Source organism: Monopterus albus, unplaced genomic scaffold (assembly GCF_001952655.1).
Source record: "Monopterus albus unplaced genomic scaffold, M_albus_1.0 scaffold118.1, whole genome shotgun sequence".
Taxonomy (NCBI): domain Eukaryota; kingdom Metazoa; phylum Chordata; class Actinopteri; order Synbranchiformes; family Synbranchidae; genus Monopterus; species Monopterus albus.
The window spans coordinates 1,167,448-1,184,439 of NW_018127998.1; the positions used below are offsets into that span (position 1 = coordinate 1,167,448).

The window sequence follows — 16,992 nt, forward strand, 5'->3', positions numbered from 1 at the left end:
ATCCATGAATAGTTAATGGAATTATGTTGAACTATGCACACTATAATACAATAAAACAAGCATGTTTTATTTTCTGTGAAGAAACATTTCATGGTATTTTGCAATATTATTGCTTGTGCAGTTAAAGTACAGTTAATGTGCTTCATTGGATTATGCTTGTAAAGAACAGGCTGACTTGAAGTCTAGTTTTGTCATTTTGAGTCCAGGCTATGCAATAAGAAGTATGTTAACACATAAGTGACACATTAATCAGAAGCAAATGCATAAGCACATCCTTAGACATAAAGAAAAGGTAGTTGCTGTGGAACTAAAGTTTAACAAAGCGAAAATAGAAATTCAAACTCTAGACTTTGTGCCCTCTAACCAGAAACAAATAGTTTAAACAAAATAACTTAAAATTTCCTCCATCTTACTATTGCTTTGTCCTGATGCGACAAGGGTGTGATTACTGCTAAATGCAGTCCTGGGGCCCCCTGGGCCAGACCCTCACTATGATAAACAGTCTTATACTTGTATAGCACTTTTCTATGCGTTGCATCACATTCAAAGTGCTTTCACACTACTTGCCCATTGCTACTTGCAGTCTCATGTGCCTTCAACAGCCATCATCCATCCATCCTCTATACCACTTAGAACAGGGCAGAGTCTTTGGAAGGAAGCTGGAGTACCCAGAGAACCAATGCAGGCACAGGGAGAACATGCAAACTCTGCACAGAAATGCCCCAGGTTGGCCTGGGCTCAAACCCTGCGAGTTGACAGCGCTAACCACCGCTCCGCTGTGCTGCCCTCTATAGTTATCACCACTGACCAAATCTCTGCTCTCCTTGATTACTTTTTCCCTATGAATTTGTACAAACAGTTCTTCATCCACCTTGAGTCCTTCATTGCCCTTTGTTGCATAATAAGGCTGAAACTGGTAACCACACATACTGTACATTAAACCTAGTTGGTCATGACAGATGAGCTATTTCAGTCAACACGCTTGTAAGATGGGTATTCACATTTATGATACATTCTGTACATCATTATTATAGAGTGCTATGAAAGCAACCGACACTCATGCAAAGAACTTGGAGTGTAAATCTTTACCTGCAACTGTGCAAAGATCTTTTTACATTATAAAATCAGAAAATATACTGTATCAAAAACTGTTCTTCCTTCACAGATTCATTGAACAGAACAGCTCATTCAGGTTCATCCATTCATACAGAAGTGTGGACCACAAACTGCTCTTTGTTAATCTTAAAGAACTGTTTCTCCTTATCTCCTATAGCCATTGTAGAAATATCTGACTTAGCTACACAACCAGACACGGCCTATCAGGACTGGAGCATGATGCCAGGTTACTGCTGACGTCCTGCTTGCACACCAAGGCCTACGCTGTGATGTCCTGCTAAAAGCCAAGCTGCTGCCTTCATAGAGTTTTCTTTATTTTCAGGTAACTAGTACATTGCAGCTAAAAAATAAAATGGAATGTTGGTGTTTTGGCCCATGCACTTTTAAACCATGGTCCATGTTTATTTTATTTTGTTTTAGATCTATGATCTGCCTATTCTGCACCGGAATACCAGAGTTGATGCACATGCTCTACCCTTCAGAAGATGAAAGTACCAGGAGGTTTAAAACATTCAATATTTTTATGTGAGGAAATAGCTGAAGTGCCTTCTCCCACCTACGCACACTGTCCTCTTAACAACTTAGATAAGTACTGACTATTTTATATTTCTGATGCTGTGGGACCTTGTTCATGTTAAATAAATGTCCCTCATCATTTTGTAAAACATGATGATTTTGTTTGACAACTTTTTTGGATAAAACAAACTGCACATTTTTGCCCCAAAGCTTGGTCATATAAATCCAAGTACGGGCTTTTTAATTTTAGCAAGAGGGCCCAACTAATCTGTGGGTTACATGCAAACTACGATCTAGAGAAAAGCACTTAAACTGCAGGCAGTAGCAGAAAGTATAGGCAAGTAATTAAAGTATTTAATAATGTACAACTAATTCTTTGTTCTCTAAGGCAAGATGACCAGAAAATCACAAAAAAAAAAAACCTAGCAGGAGATATCATAAGCTTGGCAATGACCAAAATGTAAGAAAGCAAAGTCAGCAGTGTCTGCAGAGGTTAGAGCTGTATTCTCTCCGTCTCTGAGACTGGGGTCGTTCCATTCATGCTGGTGGGCCGGCGTCCCCTCCCTGCTCCCTGGCGGCGAAGCGAGTGGAGGGCCACAGCACAGCAGCCTCTCAGCAGGGACCCGAGATGATATACAGGCAAGACTTCCTGTGCCGCCCCTCGACACCACCACGCCACGGTTGGGACCACTGGCATTGCCAAAGCTAAAAGATCGATGAGGAAGTACCTGCTCCAGTGGCAGAGCTGAGAGGAGTACCCATCTTCATTTGCTCCTTCACTTTCCTCCTTATTGTCTTCGTCCATCTCCAGCACCACAGCTTCCTGTCTGACTGGAAGTGGAGCTCTAGAATGAGGCTGGCAGGTGTGGGGCTCAACTGGCATCTGTGTTACCTCCTCTGGTTTGTCCAGTGGTAGCGGCTCAACTCTGTATGAATTCTCAGAAGGGGACACAGGAGGTAAAGATGATCGAAACAGATGTGGTTCTGAGGGGGTGATGTCTGCTGTGGCTAAAGAAATGACACTCAGCTCTTGGGTGCAGTTTTCCTCACACAGCCAGTTCATGGTCGGGCTGCAGGCCTGGGAGCGAACCTCTGGCTTCTTCTCTGCAGCAGAAGAAGGAGTGGGAATAGGATTAGTGACAGGAGAAGCAGGAGTCACTGCTGTTACCGGTGCCTCCTCCTGAGGTAAGTGCAAAAACAAGTGATGGTGGGGGAGGTAGGTGTGTCCACTGCACCTGCAGCTGCTGCTGAGAGTGTGGCAGGAATGTGAGATTGGCAGTACAGCCCCCCCACTGCACAGCCTTTCATAGGTCGAAGAGCGTGGCACAGGTGGGGGGCCCCAGATGTGGCCCTGTGGTGGCAACTGCTCTGATAGGAGGGCTGCCTCCAGGAGCAGGTGGGTTCTGCTGGGGTCATGCAGGTGTCCTGCTGGGCGAGATGCTCCACCTGCCTCAGGAGCATTTGAGCTGCTCTCCAGCTGCAGAGCATCGTGGCTCAGTCGGGTGTAGGTGGCGCTGCGGCTCAAAGTGCTGGCTGGGGAACAGCCACAGGAGCGAGACTTCCTCCCTGGTCGAGTTCCCTGCAACCCTGAGTACGGTTTGTGGTCTTGGGGGTCTTGTTCATGAATACCAAGGTTGGACTTTACTGACTCTACGACCTCCTGGAGGTGCTGGATTTCCTTGCGCGCCTCTTTCAGGGCCAACTGGGCCTCCACACGGTGGCATTCCTCTTCTATCCAGTCCTCTTGCATCCTGTACAGCTGGGTCCTTAGCTCATCAATTTCACAGTCCCTAATAAAGTATAAAGAATAACTGAATAGCAGGCTCATCTGCAGAGTTATGTCTCAGGAATAATATAATTTAGTGCAGAGAAACTCTAAAAAGATCAGTTTTACAACTTAAATGTAACCTGCTTATTGGTTACATGTTGTCATGACACACAGCCAAAAAACAGAGTTGAAGGACAGAAAGATTCACCTGTGTTGCAGTCTTTCCACATTCTCCCTCAGCCTGGCTCGTAGATGTCGTATGCACACCTCCTTCTGTTGCAGGGGTGTAAGGTACTGCTCCGGGGTAGGGGGCCTGATCCCATGGTTGTCACTACAGGCCGTGTGCTTCACCTGACGCCTTAATCATCACACATGTAGAGTATGGGGGGAAAAAACGCCTTATAGCAAACCAAAAGCCCTGTAATAAACCCTTAGTGAAGCTAATAACAGTCAGTTTTTGTGTTTACTAGTTGACAAGGTAAACAAAAAAAAAAGATAAAGATAAATAAAATACCCCAGAATTAATGGGAAAAGAATGTTTGTTTATACAGTGTCCATCTGTCAGACACTGTCTTCCAGAGTATTTCACAAAGCAAAATTACTGTTAGCCAGGTTGCTTCTAAACACCGTGCAAAAACGTCTCTGAACATTTATTAATAAATAGCAATAATCAACAGTTATGACAAATGGACTCCTACTATATTCCAAGTTTAGTTTTACAAATTCACATTCAAAATATTAGAAACTATAGCTAAATATTTCTCACAGGTGAGCTGACAGGCTTCTTTGTTGCAAAGAAATTTTTAAAATTACTCCCTTATGGTGCAACGCTGGTTGTAGTTTCTGGACTTAACTACACAAAAAATGGCAAAACGTAATTCACTACTTGAATCACTATGAAAAGTATGAATGTAGCTGAACTACCAGCAAACTACTGCAAAAGGTAGTTATGCTGCTACTTTAACTACATGTGGTTAAGTACTCCCAATCACTGTCAGCTGGAAAACATGCTAGAAGAGGTCACCGGCCCATCACAGGGGTCACATAGCTCAGTGACACCTGCCGCACAGTTGTGTTCACCTGACCTCAGTGTCTTTAGACTGTGTGAGGAAGGAAAGAAGCTCAACCAATAAAGATGGAGGACTGTGACACTCATCACCCTGCTTTTAACACATTGTTCCAAGAGAATTTTATGAACAGTATCTGACCTGGGTGTAGTAGGATGCGTCCGGTCTGTGGAGCTGCCCTCTGCTGCCCTCGCCCGACCAGGATATGTGTGGGTACTGGACGTATCACTGTGGGAATGTCGTGCAGTGCCACCGCTGGTGCCCACAGAGCATCTGGGAGAGAGAGAGATCAGATTAAGCTCAGTTACACTATTTGTCATAATGTAAATCACAGCAGTCACAATAGTCTACCGGATATGTCAGAAAACAGTGGTGTAACGTTGCAGCCACAGTACCTGCGCTGACCTGAGGAGGGCTTTCGACTGGGCGTGAGAGACATTGATGTGCAAGGGGCCTCCCACCTTCCCACTGCTGTCTCTAGAGATGGACGCCAGACACTCTCACAGCCTCACTGTAAAAACCATTACAGACTACAAACCCAGAAAGTCAGAATCACCAATACTCCAAAACAACAGATTTAAAATGAATCCCAGCAGAACTGCAAAGAGAAAGGATGTTTGTTCCAGAATGTTGCGTCTGGTGATTATGTGCTTCTTTACTGGAAGTCAGTAACAACAGTCTGACCCTAACCCTAATTTAAAAAAAAGTCTAGGCTGGAAGCAAATAAAGCTTCCTTTCTGTGCTGACACAAAGGGACACAGTGATTTCACAGCCAGTGCAGCTGCCTCTCTGAGCTCTGTCTGCACAGCTGCAGATACACATGATAAACCCTCAAATTAACTGGTGTCACAGGATAAAAAGAAAGAAAAACAGGGTCTCTGGGGTCACGGCACCCATTACCTGTCTGCAGGGGCAGATTCCTGTGTGCTAGCTTTACTAGGTGTTTCTGGTGTGGCCCCATAACGGCTCCTTAGGATATTCAAGAGGTCCTGTTACAAAATAATTATTTGGATCTTTCACATTTCATTTATTCAGTTAGCTGCCCTATTGCATTGTCCATTTCTTTTCCCAACAGTAAAGTTTAAATGCTGTTTGAAATCCTTCAAATCTTTGACATCCACTAATTTGCCTATTTTATGCATATTTTCTGTGCGTTCATATTTCTCTGTTCAGCACCTTTTAAACTGTCCTTTCTTTTTTCAGCACACACTCCATTATTAGCCTGACATCTCCTGTTGTGTAACGCTGTCACGAACCCAAAATGCAGGAGCATGACACAGCAGACAGTAATCTTGAGTCATACTAACTCAAAGTATTACTGTAAAACAATAAGTGTTACTCACATACAATATACAAGTGATTTTATTCCACCTATTATTTGAAACTTTAGCACCTTCATTTGGTTTTCTGAGTTTGTCTCTATATGTTACTGCTCATTGTATTTAGTCATAAACAAACTCCACACTGATGCACACAGCATATTGTACATGACCTCAGCAGCAGCTACAGCCCTGCCTAACAGTAAAAGCAGCCTAATGAAAATGTTTCAGGTACAGTAACTTTGTCACCACCCCACTTATGAATCAGCTCAGTCCACCTACAACAATCCCAGATGAGAACAAAATGTACCAGTCCAGCTAGACACCCCTCAGCCAAAATGTTCTCATCTTTCTTCCAAAGCCACTGCAGCTCTGTAGAGATTAGAGAACCTGCTGATCCAGGCCTAAAATCTACCTGCTGCTGCACAAAGCTTTGTAGCAGCTGCACACACAGCAGACCTCTGATACTGAAAAGGAGACTAAAAGGAAAGGAAGCATCGCATTTTGTCCTACATTTCTAGGACAATGAGAGATCTCACCTCCCTCTTCTGGCTGTGCAACAAGTGGCAAGTACCTTACCGGTGAGAAATACGCAATCATCTTACGTAAGCGTGACTTTTACTGTGGAGGCGAGCACGAGCGAGTAGGCGGCTAAAACTGTACTTAGGCGTTTAAAAAAAGCCACAGTGGGCTGATGAGAAAAATCAGACGGTGCGCGTGTGACGCGCTCCGTCCTCCAATAATCACTGTGGCGTTGAACTGCTGGAGTTCACACATCTGTCGCCTACAAAGCTGACAAACCTGGGGCGATGGTGAACCCAGCAGCCAGAAACGTCTCCTGATTCCTAGTTTGCACTGCCAGCTGATTGCAGGGGTCCCCAAACATGTTTAACAGCCCCGCCGCGGGTACTTTCTACAGAGGAACGCAAATTTAGTCCCAGCGTGCGTCCTACATACGCCTACTGAACAAAGATGTAACCGGCTGTCTAAATCTCAACACATGCGTTCCTGATAGCCGAAAACACCCAAAACACCGTTGACAGCCCATCTTATCAAGGCTCTGTGAAACGCTACCATTTCGCCGGGTGGAAGCCTCCGTTCCTGCCAGACTGGATGGTCGCTGAGCTGTCCCTGGTGGCCGAAGGGATGAAAAGATGCTGATGAGAGTCCATCCTGCAGCCATGGAGCCCGAGTTGAAATGAGGTAACTGCGTCTGCTGCATCGGTGCTTCTTAAAGTGACAGCAGGGGGGATGACAACCTTCATGTGGCAGGACCTCGCTGCACATTAGTGGCTTGATACCGTCTGACAGGGGAGCTATGGTTTAGAAAGCACAGGCTGAGGAGTGTCTAGCTGGACCGGTACAGTACACCATGACTGTGCAAAGAATCGTCCATTAATACAGGACACACTAAGGGCGAGGTCTGCTCTTTTATTTTAGGAATACAGGCGAAACAGAACAATGAATGCATTTATCTAAACACGACTCAATGTGAAAATCCCAAGATATTCACTTCGTAAAGGTTTCAGTTCTACATTCTCTGGCCTTTTTACCCAGTGAAGGAGGAAATGGGAGATGGGAGTGTCACTCAGCTGGAGTTTGGTACAGTCATCCCTACATCTTCTGAGCATATGGTCTGTCACTGTCACCTCACAGTGTCACGTATTCACCCATGATAGAAAAATTATTTTGCCGTCACCTGATGTGACACCAGGTGTGCTCTGAACACAGAATAAAGTGGACACAAGTCCTGACAAGTCCTAGTCTAAAAGTAAATTTACAAGTCTGATAAAGCTGTAATTTAACTAAAGTTACACCATCTGAACTAAATGCCATGTCCCAAGCCTCAGCAAAGTAAACACACACACACATACATATATAATATGTTTCATATAGATGCCAAATATTAACAGTACTCTCTGAAACAAATGTTTAAAAGAGCTGAAGAACGACGAGCAGTCCATTAACCAACAACAACTGCTCTGTAAAGCAGTGATATTCAACATTTACAACATTTACTTACAATTTATGTTACGTTTTCTTTTCTCTCTTCAAGTGACGCCTGAAGCATAACTGCTCTTCCATACAGGTCACTGAGATTCTGTCTGAAGTGAGTTTTACTTTATGAGGAACAGCAGTGTAATGCAATATCTAAAACATCGACTGAACACGCAGGAAAGCACAGTCCTGAAGGACGTCTAGAACACATACAACGAGACGCTGCTGGTTTAAAATAACAATTAAAATAAATCAATAAGTTCCAAGCATCTCGGAAATTAATTCTTAAAATATCTTAGCTATGAAAGCCACACATACTGTCAGGGACCTCCCCAATCCTCTCAGATGAGAAGTGCCAAGAACAAGCAAAAATGTGTAGAACTTTTAAAGACAAAAACATACACAGGGTTTCTGCAGGCTCACAAATTCAAACCTAAGACTCTTTAAGACCCTTTTAGTACCATATGACATTTATTATCTGTTTCACAGTTGTAAGACCCGGCAGTTTAAAAAGCAAATCCTTACGATGTAATAAAGTGAATGAGCTGAGTGAACAGCACAATGGTTGGATAATCAACAAATTATTTATTTATTTTATTTTATTTTTTTACAGCTGCAACAATTTGATCAAGTTCACTAATCATTTAGTCAATGAAAAAAAAATCTGCACCTATTGGTAATCAATTAATCATCCCTAGGTAAAAACAACTTCTTTTTTTCCCAGACTTAGATTCAAAATGTAAAGATGTGCAGCTTTCTTGGTCACATGCAATAAAAACATCCGAGTTTTGAATTGGATGAACAAAATGAAGAATAAGAAAACAGCAGGTGATATGATCAAAGATATTTGCATGAATAATTTCTGCCCTTTAATATCATCAAGGCTTTTTTTTAATTAAAATGAATGAAATGCTTTTTAAGACTGCTTTGAGAGACCTGCAGATACCCTGATACAAATGTTTGTGATCCAGCATCAAGTTAGTTTTTCTTTGCAAGCAGTTTAAAATACTGAACCTACACTTTCCAGGGGCAAAGTGATGTGTTTTACTAACTGTAGAACATAGGTCCAGGTGTGACAATGATGTCCTCATAGGGAGCTCTCTGGTCCAGGTGGATGACTTGTTGTTTTTTCAGGACAAGGAGAGAGAAGAAAGTGGTTGCAGCGTGTGAGCGAGTGCCCCCTTCACAGAGCGCCTCCAGGCTGAACATGGTGCCACTGTTGCTCTGGCTCTGCCCAACACACACACACACACACAATTAATGATTACAAATAAGTGTGCAGTAAGTTCAACATAACCTATCGCATTTAGCTTTTACAAAATCTTGATCAGAAATTCTTATCCAGATGTAAAACAAGCCACAAATAAACACCACACATACAAAGTACACATGTTATACTGTTACTTAAACTGTATAATACTAATAATAATCACCATCATCAGTGTCATCAGTATCAGTCTACTACTAGCCTACAAAGCACTAAAGTGACTACATCAAAACAGTTTGGTCCCAGATGTGACTTTTTTCCATCCAGTGTGACACACAAGATGCACGTCTCTCTCACACATGCCTATCTTATGGTAAGGTCATTTAAAACAATTTGCAGATAATACATATTATTACTTTTAAGTTACGTTGTTAAAGAACTGGTGCCACCAAATCTGGCACTGGTGCTACCTTCTGAGAGCCATGGTGCCACCAGTGCCACCAGTGTGACATGTTAGTCTGAAGCCCTGTGGTGTGGTCAGTGCTACTGTGATTTTAATATCTGAACATTTATTTCTAGGTTCTTACTTTTAGAGTGTTCAGAAGATTCACTGCTCGCCTGGTGACTCGCCTCTCTTCAGAGTCCTGGCTATTCAGCATAGGCTGGCAGTTGAAAAAGACCGTATTTCAGTCAGGGATGCCAAGCACATGTCCAGTGCAGCATTAGAAACAAACACCTGCCACCTGTCAAACTCTGACAGACTGTAGCTTGTCTACACTAACATCCATTATTATCTCGCTTTCAGTCCAAAGCTAAAGTAAGGCCAGTGAAATCTAGAGTCCGACAGAGTACAGCTCTGTTTCTATTTGTACCTGTGTGTTCGTAGGCACCTGACTGTGGAAGGCGGTTGACAGAGTCTCCTGCTCCATGTGAGATGGGTGGACAAACATGGAGTCTTCTGATGGAAGCCCTGGATGAGTGAACTCTGACCCGTTTCCTTCCTGGCAGAGACAGCACAGATTATAATCCAAGACCAAAAACAGCATCATGAATTATCATTACATCTTTTTAACATATATCTTCTTGTCACCATAAATACTGTACTTACTTCTGTGAGCTCTAAATAATTCACAAGCTGGTTTTTGTCCATTTCGTCAGGAATTGTCAGCTCAGTGTTGTGTGTTTTTTCAGCAGCAAATGATGAATCTGTGACACTAACAGTGTCTGTGGTGAGGGCACTTAAATCCCTCTGAGCTATACAAGACACAGTAATGCAGATCATATGAAATAAAGGGCAGAACAGTAAGACTGCAGTTCAGAGAAATGGTAGCTCATGAATATCCAAGTTTCTACCTTCTCGTTCTTCCTGGCGCATCAGCTCAACCTCGTCACAAACACCGTGATATTTCGCCCAGAAAATACTCGTAGCAAAAAGCTGCAAAGACAAAATTCAATTTAACAGTAATTTGAACTTATTTTTCACTACTGATGGATTAAGTATGATAAAGCCAACACTGCAGAGACTTTTTTTTACCTCCTTTATCTGTGGAGTTACTATAGTGGAACATGGTTGTGCCAACAGTTTGAATGCAGCTCCACTGTCTTTCCATTGCATGAGCTGCACAGTGGGTGGGGCCATGTCCAAAGGGATGACCAGGTCTGAATAGTCTGAAAGCTGCTCTGTGATGAATTTGTTAGTCAGCTCTTTAGTCTGGTCCACAACCAACCTGCGTTTCCTGTTTCCTTTCTTCCTCTCTGAGTTTGCTGAAGAGAAACAGCAGAAAGTTGTAAGAATGCTTGTTTTAAGTACAAAAAGCAGCACGATATCGGTGTAACACCAGTTTGATTCATCTGGCATAGCAATGTGAGTGGCTGTGTCTTAATTTCTCTCCATCTCATGCACTATGTTCTTCACCAACAAAGAACGTTCAGAAACATGGGAATGTTCCGGTTTGTAAAGACAGTGAGGTGCAGTTTCAGTCTTGTGCATCGTGCAGCACATTTGTGAGTTGAAGGAACAGAGTCTTAGAGGAGTTTGTGCGTACGAGTGATGGTCACAGGTTCAAGTGCAAAGGCCTCTGCCTCATTAGCAAGAAGGGCGGTCTCATTCAGCGTGGGGGTCGCTACCTCCATAGAAACACATCTGTCATCATCTGGAAAACAGAGTTTTAAAATATCTTTGAATCCAAATACACTCCCTTGATGACCAGCTCAACAGCACTATCCACTGTGCTGCTGGTACCATTAAACAAATTCATCATGTACACAAACAGCACCAGCTTAAACATAAAACACAGGTACAGCACTAACCATTACTGAAGTACTATCTACTATTACAATTATCTTGGCCAGGTGCCCCTTGAAAAAGAGTTTTTTTTTTATCTCAATGGGGTTTGACCTGGTAAAATAAAGATGAAATAAAATTAAATACTACTACTAAAAACTGTTCAAATGAAAGCTCTTTAACTTGACAATGGAATCTGGATACAGGCTGTAAATAACCATAAAATATTAATATAGCTGGTTTTGTAATCACCTTGTTGAGAGGTTGGTGTACTGATCTCTGTATTCTCACTCTGGGGCTCTTCCTGAACGAAGTTGGTGGACTCGATATTATCACTGGAGTTTGTCAGAAAGTCTACAATGTAAATAAAAGAACAAGAATTAGTCACTCATAATACTGCCTGAACTTCTTTTTTTTACTGGAATAGATTAAGATTGTTTTAGTATTTGAACATAATCTGTCTCAGGTGAGATTTTGTTGCAACAAACCACACCACTAATGAACGAGTACAGAGAAAACTCTCTTTTCTATTGGGTTATCATAAATCGATACTGATCCTTGAACAACAGACTGAATTTATGCTTCTTCAATAAATTATACAGGCTATAAGCCTCAAAAAGACCAAACCTACTGGTGTGCTTGAGCAATCCCTGTCAATGTCTGAAGCCAAATATGTCACAGTTTATGACCAGGACAGTGCCCCTAAACTGCTGACAAAGCACAAACATCACTGGGAAACTAGGGCAAGTCAAGGATCCCCGTTATATGAGTTTATAGTCTGAGTTGTGACACTTCACTGAAACACATAACAGATGGCTGGAACAGACTGCCAGATTAATGATACTGTATATGTAAATGTCACTTTCCTTTAAGGCCTTCTGTGCCACAACATATTAGGCTCCTAACAGGAACCAATTGTGAAAAATTCCTTTTCAGCATGTCATGACATAAATGGACAACAGATGCTGATTTCAGAATAAACTGGGATGAGGCAATGCAGTGTGCTGGCTTTAATCAAGTCAATCCCTCCAAGGTCTGAGATACCTATTATACCTATTAGTGTGTATGTATACGGACATTATAGCATCATGTTGACCAATAACCCTACACTGAGAAACTAGTCTGTTTTCTCTTATTCAAGCTTCAGACAATGTGTAAAAATGACATCAACAGATTAATGTTTAAATCAGTTGTGACATATTATAATAACAGTGTAAATGAAGTCTCCTGTGGTATTGAATTTACAGAAAATTACCACTGGACTCTGCAATCTCACACTATAAAGCTGCATAAAACTACAGAGTTATATGGTGAGCTACACCTAACCGTTTCTGGCCATCACCTTACTGGTTCATAGCACAGTTTTTCTCCACAGCAGGCAGTTGTTTCAGAGAGAAAACCCTCCACCCTACACTATCAGCTCAGCGCCAAACAACAGGCAGACACAGCTAGCGACAAGCTGGTGAACATAATGGAGCATTCAGCAGCCAAAGAGACGGACAGTTCCCTCTTCAGATAAAAGACAGTGAATGGTGAACTTACATTCAATAAATGACATCGTTGCTCCTTAACTGCTGTGCAATACTGTATATCACTTTAAAGGGTGATATGACAATGTTGTGTTGTTTCTACAGCCCCCAGTTGAACAAAAAATAAGTTACAGCTGTTCTGTCATTACAGCCCTGTAGTTGGTGACTGGTACTGATTTGGCAAAACGTACGGATGTTTTTGAATGTTCTTTAGGATGAAAATATGGCAAAAATGGATGTTTAAAAAAAAAACTACCAAGTAAGTCGAGTCCTCTGTCCTCATCACCAAACATATCTTCATTTTGAGTCAGGCTATGGAAGCTCATATCCAGTAGTGCATCGTGGTGGCTCTGGGATTCACCTTCTACTGATCAGAACACACAACAAGGTGGAAGAAATTGGCAAAAGACAGTATGAAATGTCTGCTCTGCACAGAAAATCATACTTTCAAGGAGAGGGACGATGAGGTTGAGTCTCTTTGCTACTTGCAAAAAAAAAAAAATTCCACAAAAAGACCAAAACTAGCATTATTAATCTGTCTCTTGAACATGTGTGGTACTCAGCCACACGCTCTCCTGCTGCAGGTGCAAATCTTAAAAAAATGGGTCACAAATTTCATTTCTAAACAGTGTAAGAAAGCTGTACATTTCTATAAAAGCTGAGGACTGTAGTTCTTAGTTAATGTTACTCAATCGGGAGTAGATAGTGTTGTGAACTACTTTCAGCTGTGGATTTGGTCTGCTAGCATGTATTTACTGCAACAGTGCCTAAGTTCATCACAATAAAGAATTGTGTCGTCCAGTGTGATGCTGTGGCTCATTTGGGTTTTTAAAAAGGTTCTGCTCTAACAAGGCAAAGGGCAATAAAACACCAAATCAGGCAACAACATGAGAACAAAGTGGTTCTTACCAATTTCTGCCAAGTTCAGAAAGTTATTTCCAAAATTCTCTTTTAGAGTGATTTCCTCTGATCGACACCGATTCAGTGAAAAGTGATCCATGACCTCTATGTTACTGATGTCCCAGTTCAAAGAAAACAGAGTGTGGACACAGACAGAATACATATTCGTTAGGCTGAAATAAACAAGTAAACAAAAGTGTAAGTCCTGTTTCCAGAAGATTGTAACATCAAGGACAGGTTTCAATTATCAGCATTTGAGAAGAATAACATGTTTTTTTATATGTGACTCAAAGTTTTCAGTAACCTTTGTAATTAAATCTGACTGTGCCCTTTAAAAAGCAAAGTGACATGTGTCAATGACAACTACAGTAAATATCAGGTTGTCAAAGAACAGAAGGCAACTGTACCTTAGTGGAGGCAGCTGGGCATCGAAGGCAGTGAAATCTTCCATCAAAGTAATTGCTTTATGTGTTGCCTCTAGCTCCTCCATAGGCATATCTGTTTGATCTGGCGTGTGGAGAAATAAACAGAGGAAATAATACAAACATGTACTGCATTTAGAAGCAGAAGAGATAGAAACAGCATCCAATACAGGAACAGCAGTTTTCCACTAGAGGAACTTAGGTACGCTTGTCCCTGGTTCGGCATTTGTTTCCACTATCTACCCTCCACTTTGGAGGTGCATTCCTGGTGTCATCACCCGTCAGAAGGTAGAACTGAAATCAAGTTTTGTTGCACTAAGGTGAAATTTTGATCCTTGACTCACATGCTCAGCTAAGTGCGTGTGTGTGTGAGGAGCACAGCCCCGTCCTTGTCTAAATAGCCATCAAATTATGCCGGGTGATGGTCAATGGAAGCACAGGTTGTATAGCTCATGAGGTTCCAACAGTGGAAATACAGCTTAATGAACATGCAAACAAAAAAAAAGAAAAAATATATAGCCAGTGGGCTATTATTTTCAGTTACTAAAAGATTATGTGAAGCAGACCACAAAAATCTAGTCATGCTGTCCAATCCCACAGTCCAACAGTAACATGTTCAGTTTTTAATTAATCTGTTACAGAGAGGTGTTGATTCAACTGTATGATTATTTTGAAGGCTGTAGTTTGCATTGGTGTTGAATTATACTGCATTGTGCAGACAGGTGTTTCTCTTATTTGGCCTAGCCTCATTAATATACTGTAAATAAGACAAACAAAATAATACAAATGACCCTCAGTATAACAAACTAAACAAAAGCAGCCGTATTTGTATTTTTCCCTTCAGTGAATTCTTCCACTTGACCAAAGTTGTTACTTCCCTATCTTCACACAGCCACTCCAATGCAACCACAGCTGTGTCCCTGATTTCAAATACTTGACATTGACAAATTAAACAGGAAGTGTTACCTGGCCTGAATGCCATTTTAATTTTAACCAGGGCATCACTACAGTCCGCAAGGAGATACTTTGTTTTTCTGGCGTAGATCCTGACCACACCAAGAAGCAGATGACCAGACGTCCTCAAACCAATCTTCATCTGCAAAGATAGCAATTACACATCTCAGATATGATTGTAGATATAAATTAGGTGTAGAACACTTTATGGAATGCACAGTTGTTGTTGTTTTTTTTTTACAAGACATTTTACCTTTGGTGAAATGATGTCGATGAAGGCTGTAGTTTGCATTGGTGTTGAATTATACTGCATTGTGCAGACAGGTGTTTCTCTTATTTGGCCTAGCCTCATTAATATACTGTAAATAAGACAAACAAAATAATACAAATGACCCTCAGCATAACAAACTAAACAAAAGCAGCCGTATTTGTATTTTTCCCTTCAGTGAATTCTTCCACTTGACCAAAGTTGTTACTTCCCTATCTTCACACAGCCACTCCAATGCAACCACAGCTGTGTCCCTGATTTCAAATACTTGACATTGACAAATTAAACAGGAAGTGTTACCTGGCCTGAATGCCATTTTAATTTTAACCAGGGCATCACTACAGTCCGCAAGGAGATACTTTGTTTTTCTGGCGTAGATCCTGACCACACCAAGAAGCAGATGACCAGACGTCCTCAAACCAATCTTCATCTGCAAAGATAGCAATTACACATCTCAGATATGATTGTAGATATAAATTAGGTGTAGAACACTTTATGGAATGCACAGTTGTTGTTGTTTTTTTTTTACAAGAAATTTTACCTTTGGTGAAATGATGTCGATGACGGTTGTTTCCAAATTGCATTCAAATACATGGGTCTTTGTGAGTTTCTTTTCCATGTGCGCAGCTAACCAAATTTTGGCTAGAGATCCGCGCTTGGACGTGAAGAGTTGCGTGTAGAAAATCATGTAGGTCGGCTAGCGGTCACCTGTAACCACACAATTATTTTCTTAAAAGCTCTATAGTGTGACAGCCAACTATAGTAATAAATAACAACAGAGAGTAGTCGCAGCAGCTTAGTGCCCATGAAATCTTAGAGTCCAAGTCTGGCTAGCTACGTTTGCTACAAGGTAAACAGTATGTAGCTGTAGTTCTAGAACAGGATAGGTTTTCACATGTAATGTTAGCTAAACAGAGCAGCATCTATTTTAATACAGCTCGCAATGTCAGTAGTATTACTTCCATAACTGGTAATTTAACTAATTCTACACATATACCAAACTAGACCGGCATTAGTACATCTTACCTTAACTTTGAAAGTGCGCGCTTTTACGTTCAGAGCGCGCGCATCAGCGCGAGGGATTATCAAGCCGCTGCGTTGCCAGGTTTGAGTGATAAAACGTAACCCACACAGAAACCAGAACTCGCCCTTTTTTAAACATTAGCTTTGAAAGCTATTTTTCCCAGTTCTCTTAACCAGGAACTCAGAGAGACGAGGCGGTCCAAGTGGATACAAAAAACTGTGCTGGTTTATTCAAAGGATCACAGGTAAAATTAACATTACACGTCCAGGTATCTTCCACCATCTGAGCGGAACTTGGCTGTGGGATTACATCAGTTTGCAGCACTCTGAAGCCAGCTGTCTGTTCTCCACCACAGCATATGAAGCTATCAAACCACCTGTTTCAGTCTGATGGCTGTGTCCATCACAGTACAGGTTTACCTCTGCATAAGGTAGCTGTTCCTTATGCAGGTTTTCATGTAATCTCATTTCAATGTGTGTTCTGCTCACACAGTCATGGTCCTGGTCTGTGACCATCTGTGTAGCCATGTTTGTTCCTTCACTTGTGAAGTGGATGTGAGTTTGGTTAAGTAACTGTTGTAAGTTTTGGGTCCTCTGTGCCGACAGTGTGAATGCTTTAGA

General features: G+C 41.7%; 2 protein-coding genes across 6 annotated transcripts; both read right to left on the minus strand.

Moving 5' to 3' along the window:
* Positions 1-59: 59 nt before the first annotated feature.
* snpha (syntaphilin a) lies at positions 60-8,296 on the minus strand. 2 transcript variants are annotated; one of them, XM_020611846.1, is made up of 5 exons: positions 4,863-8,296; positions 4,609-4,740; positions 3,609-3,758; positions 2,868-3,422; positions 2,582-2,736 (listed from the first exon to the last, which is right to left on the minus strand). In XM_020611846.1, exons 1-5 carry the CDS (start codon positions 4,904-4,906, stop codon positions 2,679-2,681), a joined length of 939 nt encoding a protein of 312 aa, XP_020467502.1. In that variant the 5' UTR covers positions 4,907-8,296; the 3' UTR covers positions 2,582-2,678. The 2 variants fall into 2 exon arrangements, with proteins under 2 accessions (XP_020467501.1, XP_020467502.1); XM_020611845.1 differs by having other exon boundaries at positions 60-3,422.
* A 90-nt stretch (positions 8,297-8,386) lies between these two features.
* Positions 8,387-16,477, minus strand: rad21l1 (RAD21 cohesin complex component like 1). 4 transcript variants are annotated; one of them, XM_020611844.1, is made up of 14 exons: positions 16,375-16,477; positions 15,890-16,056; positions 15,649-15,778; positions 14,112-14,211; positions 13,714-13,817; positions 13,061-13,171; positions 11,528-11,629; positions 11,037-11,144; positions 10,526-10,755; positions 10,345-10,426; positions 10,100-10,245; positions 9,882-9,992; positions 9,579-9,653; positions 8,387-9,014 (listed from the first exon to the last, which is right to left on the minus strand). In XM_020611844.1, exons 2-14 carry the CDS (start codon positions 16,034-16,036, stop codon positions 8,832-8,834), a joined length of 1,629 nt encoding a protein of 542 aa, XP_020467500.1. In that variant the 5' UTR covers positions 16,037-16,056; positions 16,375-16,477; the 3' UTR covers positions 8,387-8,831. The 4 variants fall into 4 exon arrangements, with proteins under 4 accessions (XP_020467500.1, XP_020467499.1, XP_020467497.1 ...); XM_020611843.1 differs by having other exon boundaries at positions 9,864-9,992; positions 13,061-13,168; positions 16,375-16,476; XM_020611841.1 differs by having other exon boundaries at positions 9,864-9,992; positions 16,375-16,476.
* Between the last annotated feature and the right edge of the window lie 515 nt (positions 16,478-16,992).